At 41.5% G+C, this 7,981-nt stretch overlaps 1 protein-coding gene across 2 annotated transcripts in view; it reads right to left on the bottom strand.

Moving 5' to 3' along the window:
- The window catches only part of cass4 (Cas scaffold protein family member 4), a 14,097-nt gene extending 11,601 nt beyond the window's left edge, over nt 1-2,496 (bottom strand). The window contains exon 1 of one of the 2 annotated variants that reach the window (XM_035662242.1): nt 2,312-2,496. In XM_035662242.1, the coding sequence (XP_035518135.1) occupies nt 2,312-2,314 (3 nt within the window). In that variant the 5' untranslated portion in view covers nt 2,315-2,496. The remainder of the gene's footprint in view (nt 1-2,311) is intronic. The other variant, XM_035662241.1, reaches the window with a different exon arrangement.
- Between the last annotated feature and the right edge of the window lie 5,485 nt (nt 2,497-7,981).

Below are 7,981 nucleotides of genomic sequence, written 5' to 3'. Positions count from 1 at the left end.
TAAGACACTTGTGTTGGCTTCACTTCACAGACCCAGAAGCTCTGTCCATTATATATACTGTCAATGTCTGGAAACAATGCTGATGAGAGCTGTGAGACTGAACCAAACATTAAAATTGTGGGTTGTAAAACTAAAACAAATGAGCTGAAATGCACTAAAAAGCTCCTCAGAGCTGAGGGGAACTGCAGAGTCGGTGATAATCTGAAAAAGAGCAACACCTTCTTTTGCTTTTCAGCTGAACCTCCCACTAAAACCAAACCGGACGGGCTTTCAGAGAAACAACTGTGGAAAGCCCCAGTGGTGTTGCAATTTGTTACTCTGTAATAATAATAATATTAATTTATCCATTTATTATGACCTTACAAACTCTACTGACCACTGCCTCAATTATTTTGTTTTCATGCTTTGGTGAGCTGATTCAGGAGCTTGTTGCCCAGTTGGCATATATCCTCGGAATTTTCTGGCTGACAGGATGAACGATGGGGTAGATTAATAATCCTCTGCAGCTAAACACATGGACAGTGGCTGGATAACACAGAGGACAGATGGTGAATTAGACCCCAAAAAAAAAAAAAACCTTCCTTGAGCACGCTGTGAAGAGGATGCTGCCACTTCTCCAGGCCGGCCTCCTGCCGTGTCACAACTGTCTACTGACTCCTGCTCTCAGATGATAAAAGCAGACAACACAGCACACAAGGCTTCCCAAAATAGCTCTCTGTGAACTAAAAAAGAAATAAATTCCAATACGAGCGGAAATGAGATTGCTTAAACTGACTGTTAGTCATCGACCAAACCAGTTTTGAAGAAGCGATGAATAAGATGAGCTCAGTGGTGGCTTTGCATGGGAAAACATCAGTATGATGCATATCCTCTCCATACTGTGACCTGCAGATAGGACCTGGAACATTGGGCTTTGCTGTTACATTAATCATGTTGAGGCTTTTGAACCATTTTCCACCCAATCTAAGAGAACAATTTACACAAGTGGATTTAGTGCTATCATCAAATAAATTCAATCAATCACAACTCGACTCAAACTGCAGAAGAAGAGTCAGACATTCTCTGATTCTCAGTGGAATCTTTTCTCCATCTGCTGTTGGCTAGCTTGCAATCCCATTTAGTTATTTTGGGGGTCCTTAAATGCAGTGGTTTTCAACATCAGGTCCTTGAGTGGGTTGTAGGGGGTCCCAAAAGAAGGAAAAGATTTTTAGATGTTGGAATAACAAGGGGAGTAATAGGGTTGAATTTTTGATTATTGATTGACTAGGAGAACTTCTAGAAAAAATCTTTTTAACTTAAAAAAAGTTAACTTAAGACTAATCTATTGTGGGGGGGGGGCATACAATAATCAGCTTGGAACAATAATGTGTAGTATGTTTTTTTCTACATTAAAATCCTTAAAAATCCATCTCCTTCTATCTCTGGATATGCAAATGTTGTTGTTGTGTCAGATGTTCAATGAGCACAGAGAAACTTTCCACTGTCAGCAGATGAATGTAAAAACATCCTTCTAGAGTCAAACTGCACAGACAGCATTCAAACAGCACACTGTAGGAACAAGGAGAAACACTGATTCGGACGGAGGCTTTAAGCCTAACTTAAAATTCAACACCAATTTCTGCAACATCTAGGCTGATTGGTGGCAGCCCGTATGTGCCGGCTGTGAGGTTTATGGGGACCAAACCAGCCACTGAAGGATCATTCAGCAGCTCCCTCAGACAAAAAGTACTCACAGAGCGCAGCAACAAATGTGCACATGGTTTTACAGATCGCAAACATGCAGGCATGATCAGCTATTTGGATGCTGAGAGCCTGTAGAGATATGTAAGTCACACGTATTGCCGCTATAATTCATAAATCAGCGTAAAATAAACCAAATGCATAGATTCAAGTGTGAAAAGTGCATCATTTAAGAAATTAAACGTCAGCCTAATGTCCCAATTATCTGTTTCTGAGCAGCCTGAGTTGATAATCTCACTTCTAAAGGCTTGTGTGTTAATGAGGCTCAAAGTTTCACTCAGCTCTATGTTAGGGACAGCACCTCTCAGGTTACAGCCTACAGTAGAGCAGGTCAGCGGGGCTGTGTGTAGAAATAGGCGGTAGCTGACACCGCAAGTTAAAGTGAAATCCAAGCAGGTGGTCCACAGGGACATTCCTCTGGACGAGCAACAGCACACAGCAGAGCAGATAGGAAACACATTCAAAACTTCATTTATAAATCGTTCCAAATAACAAAAGTGTCATTAAATGTAAAAAAAATGTAAATGTGTCATTTTAATCTCATAGGTGGTGGAGCAGCTGCAGTACTCACCATGTTTGTGAAGCAGTTGTGTTCAGGATCCACGCAGAAAATAAGTCCGTCCTCAGAGGGTCAGTTTTCAGTGAACCATCTCAACCATGCGTGTGTGCGAAGACTCTTGGGGATTTACTCCTGTGTGTCTCACAAGCATATTGTCTGAGCTGTCACTGAGAGCCAGACTGTTTTACACCCTGGGCGGGGAAACCCACTTCCATGTCGTTGACTAAGCTGCTCTCCTGCAGCCCCATTGGCTGAGACACCCCATCTCTACAGCTGCCCCACCCCACTGGGTTTTTTTTTCTGCTCCTCTTTCCCTTCCATCTGTCTGATAAAGCAGAAGTAGCGTCGCCTGTCACTATTTTACTTTTCTAACTAACTGAGGGAATTTTTGTCATACTATTTTGCTTCCTCTTTTCGTATAAATTCAACATATTCCCCATGTGTGGCAGATTTGTGAGACAGGTTTGGGGGAACAGGCAGAGGAGAGAAGTGTGTGTGTGTGTGTTGTGTGTGTGTGGGGGGGGGTGAGTTTGAAGCAGAAATTCTTGTGACTTTACTCGTTGTTGTCTGGACAACACAGACAGCGGTGTCTGGGAGAGCAGGGTTGGGGGTTGGGGAATGCAGGGGAGTGATGGGGCAGAGTGACCTTCCAGTCTGAGGGTGCAGGCCACAGTGGAGAAGGAAATCAGGAGCTTTGACACATTTTTCTGTTTTTTTCTTTGATATTTCGCAGATGTCACTAAACACAGCAATACGAACACAGAAAGAGTGTAACGCGCCAAAAGAAAACCAATTCCACATTTCAAGTTCTGACTTCTTCTAGCTGGGTTATGAATTCATCCACAGATAGAACAACAAATACCACACTCTACAATGTGTGTGTGTGTGCGCGCGCCCGCTGTGGTATATCATTGCCTATTCGCGCTCTCTGCAGGTTGCTCAGTTTTTGCAGCAACAACTGTGGTCTTAAAATAACTTCAGGATATAACAGTAGCTGTGGTTATGAGTTCTTCACCATTCAATTCATAGAAGAGGCTCATTCCTATTCATTGTTTAATAAAAATCTGAATTACAACAAAAGGACATTGACAAAATATAAAAGTGGAAAAGACAACAAACCAATTCCGCTGTCATTTGAGACACAGAGAGAGATGTGAGTTACAAAAGTTTCCAAGCAGTGAAAGAAGTTTTAAAGGTCAGACTCTCAATTTCACAAAACGTTATTACCAAAAAGAGAAGACATGTAGGAACCCGCTTTTTCGATGGTGCAATGAAAACTTTCTTATGTACTCTCTCAAATTCTCAAATCATCAGTTTCAAATGAACTAAAAATGAAAGACACCACAGATCAGAGATGACGGTGAGGTCCAGGAAACAGTCCAGTGTCCTGTTTGGTTCTCAGTGAGAGAAGATGAGGTGGTGAAGGAGGGCCAGACGTTTCTCAGTCTGTGGTGGTGCGGCGGTACCAGAAGCGGGCCCTGAAGTCGTCGCTGCAGGTCATGAAGCCGGGATTGGTGGGTGAGTGGACGATGCAGCGGACGATGTTGTTGTGTCCCAGAGACAGCAGGTTTTTCCTCTCGGCCGTGCGCGAGTCCCAGCAGCACAGGCTGATGGTGCGCTCGTCCGGCAGCAGCACGTAGTCCTCTGTGTGGTTGAACACGCCCTGTGTACGGTGCATCTGGCGCCCGCTCAGCCCCGCACCTGTAACACACAGGAGGAACGTGAGACTGACCAGTTGCTGGTGGGTGGGATGGGTGGATCAGTGGTTTTACAGCATAGTACAGTACATAAAGCAACACAGGCATACAGTACAGTAAAGAGAAAGGTAGGAGCCCTGAATACAGTGAGCTACAAGTCCAATACCAGCCGTCACTGGTGTCCAACCTTCAGGTACTAAACCACAGTAGCAACAGCATTACAAGGCAAATTAAATATGACCATATAAATACACAAAATGGGGTAAACCAGGAATGTTGATTACATAACACGCCATCATCATAGTGGTCATTATCACAAACCCCATCATCATATCATCACAACTACATTACACACTCAAGCATTACTACATTACACACAGACAAGTGAGGAGCCGTAAGACTCAAACTGTTTTCTCTGGCCTGCATTCAGAAGAGAAACGACGGTGGGGATAAAGGAGTGCTTGTACCCGTTGGTCTTAACGGGGGGGATAGGAACCTAGGACCAGAGGGCCAAATCAGTTTTTATATAAATATATTCACAGAGTCTTCACTCTCTGATAAACAGCATCATCCTGCATTAGAAAAAACAACCAAAGAGCTGACAGAACAATAGGCCAAGTGTCAGGGAGAAGAAAACACTGAATTTGTCAAAAAAAAAATAAGCCTATCAAGTATGTGTGATTGTTAAAAAAATACAAAAAACTGTACAGTCTATCAGTTCTTCTCTTATATTCATTGTTATGCAATGAATATAATATGTTACCTACATACAATATGTCACTGAGTCAGTTCAGTCAGTGATAGAAAGGGGCTCCCTTTTGTAAAAAGGCTGGGAACTGGTGCCCTAACCCAAAGTAACAATAAGTGTTAGTCAGTCTGTGCAGTGTGAATTCATTCAGAGCAGACAAAATGTAAGGATTGCTTTACCTAGCAGTTTGTAGTGATGAACTACAACTGTCTGGGCTGACGTACATTGACAAAATGACTCAAGTGTTGAAGAAATATCAGATGACAAGTGACAAGTGCTTACAGAGAAACAAGATGTCATCTCTGTCACCGGGGCTCACTTTGGCTTCACACAAACACAATACAGAACAAAGTGAAACTAAATGCTAATACTGTCAGTGGAATAGAGGAAACATGAGCCTACTGTTCCATCACCTGAAACACAACCGTCATACAACCAGTGCGCCTTTCAGACGCAGCAGTCTGTTACACAAACCATATTGATGGGAAGCTCAGACTCATCTGTTGTCAATCAGCACACAAACACAAACACAAACAACCAGTGGCAGGAGATCGTTTCAGTTGTCAGTCCCTGCCCTGCTTTGTGCTGTTTCCATTATTATTTATTATTACTTTTTGCATTTGTGCAGTATTAAAAATTATTACAATTGTGAATAACCCATGAGCTTATGATAATCACACTGTTTATTGTTTAAAAGCAGAAACAGAACGTTCACCAGGTTAACAGCTCAGCCAACACCGAAGCATATTGCTGACTGCAGTGAAAGGCAGAGGCTGGAAGCGTATATAGCATTCATTGTTTCCTTGCTCTTTACTTAAGCACATTGAACTGAATAAAACAATGACAGTAAGGCTAAGTGCTTGCTTCTAGCCCTTCAAAAGGTATTTGTTGGTGTTCACCTCCATATTGGATGAACAGTGTAGGGTTATATCCATTTTGAACCCAATTCAAACCCAATTTTAGCACAACGCAGCAGGACAATCCTAAATATTATTAAGTACCGAGTTCTAAAGCCCAAATGTAGAGGGGAAAAATCCACTACTGACACGGCGGCAGATACAGTGAATATCTGAGCCAATGATATTGGTGCATACTGGGTGATACACGCCGATACAGACGTGTTTGTGGCCAATAATAACAGTCAGGCCGAACCAAGTACCAAGGTGTTTTTATGGACAGTCTTAACTCGCCAAGTCTGTTGCTCTCGATTTAGAACACCTGGGCCGAGCGCTCCCATAGGATAAAGCCCAGCTAATAGGAGCCGGTGTCTGCAGGCTTTTGTCTTTTTTTTTTGTTTATTTAGCAGAGTACGATACCAGATATAGCTAAAAGCTCCACTTAATCTGCACTCTTTACTATGACTTATTGCCAAGAGTCTGGTGATACAATATATATCACAATACAGGGGTTACAATTTAATATACTGTGATACTGTAAGAAAGGCGATGTATTTATTTTATTTTTACAACACTGCTAGCTAGCAGTTAGAGGTTCAATAACAACAATGCATAGTGTTACAATATCACAAAACAAAATATCGCCATTCACTATCCATTAGTTCCTTACACCCCTACACATCTGCGCTAACTGACACACTCCACATTTGTAGTTATTTCTTTAGTCTTTTACTTTATTACAATAAATACCATCCATTCCCATATTGGTCATGTTATTTTATAGGTATTAAAAGAGCTCCGATTCTGTACCGTTCATCTGGTGTGGATGTAGAAACCCTCAAATTAAAGCTGAGAGACAGCACTTTAACCCAGTCACTCACTTTAAGTACAAACCCACGTCTACACTCCGTCAGCTTGTTAGCTGTCACTAACCTGAAACATTGCTAGCTACTGTCAACTATTGCCGTACAAGTTAAATAGGCAACTGCGATCTACAAACCTAGTCTCTAATGCAACCTGATGTAATCTGGAGTAAACCGTTTCCATGGTGAGGGATACCAACATTACCATTAGGTAAATAGTGCTCTGCTTCTGCTTTCTTCTATTATTGTAAAAATCACCTATAGAGTTCAACACTCTTCTTCTTCTAAATGTAAAAAAAGGAAACTCAATGAAATAAAGAAATGCAAGCGCTGAACTGATGACACAATCAGGCACTGAACTGGTCAGACTTCATTGCAACAATTACTAGAAGTATAACCGCAGATGGTGCAACACTCTGCACGTTCATGAGAATATGGTTAGTGTGATGATACAGCCATGTTGTGTTAGAAGGTTCATAGAGAAACGGAAACAAACGAGTCCCTGCAATCACTTTACATCGTGAAACAACATGTACAAAAGCTTTTATTTGTTTAAAATTCAAAACAAATCAAAGGTTAAATTATGCTTTCAGCGTTCACACTTTCACATTGATATATATTATATAATTTAACCAGTAGGCCTAGTACGGACACATTTATTCCTCTTTTTCTAATGATGCAGGGTTCAAGACGGTGTGTCTCAGATTCAGGTAAGTGGTCAGCCTTTATGAGACACTGCGCATTAGCTCGCTTTCGTGGCGTGCTTGGCTGTTCTAACCAGAGACATTCACACTGTGGTCTCCGGCATATTACCACAGTTTACTACAGTTACACACCTAGCGCCCAACCCTGTAGCTGCCAGTACATCCTCAAAGAACACTGACTGGTCTGGTACCACTGTAGTTTGGCCACAAGATCAAAGCCTGAGAGATGGATTCGTGTGTGATCTTGCGAGTTCAGCTGCCTCACAAAGTGAACTGCTATCTGCAGCAAAAAAGACTCGTTTAAATCAACTTGATCCATTCACTATTTGTCTGTTCGCATCTTACCACCTTTATTGTGATATTCATGTCTCACCATACTTTATAATTACCATTTATGTATGTTTGTGTTTATGCTTCACTTCACTAGATGCTCATGTGTTAGTTTTCAGATGACTTATCTATACTATGCATCCCTTTTTGTACTTCCTCTTCCGGCTATAATAATTTCCCTGTTTGGGTTTCTTATCTCATCTGAAATTCTGTTTTAAAAACAACACCAAAAATGTTTTTCTTTTTAAAAGACAGGGGCAGTCCACCGTAGGAAAGTAACAATTGCATTATCAGCTAATGCACCCTGACTCCCTCACACTTTTTGTAACATAGATCCCTCATGATCTATATATAGTGACTGATACACTGCGCTTTGTCATTTACAATTCACACCTCCCAACTGTTCTGTGTTGTATATGTTTAAATATATTTATATTTTACTCT

This window comes from Morone saxatilis, unplaced genomic scaffold (assembly GCF_004916995.1).
Source record: "Morone saxatilis isolate NCDOM2014 unplaced genomic scaffold, NCSU_SB_2.0 Contig18, whole genome shotgun sequence".
In the NCBI taxonomy this organism is placed as follows: Eukaryota; Metazoa; Chordata; class Actinopteri; family Moronidae; genus Morone; species Morone saxatilis.
The sequence above is the reverse complement of the archived record's forward strand: the minus strand, read 5'-3'. Positions and strand labels throughout refer to the sequence as shown.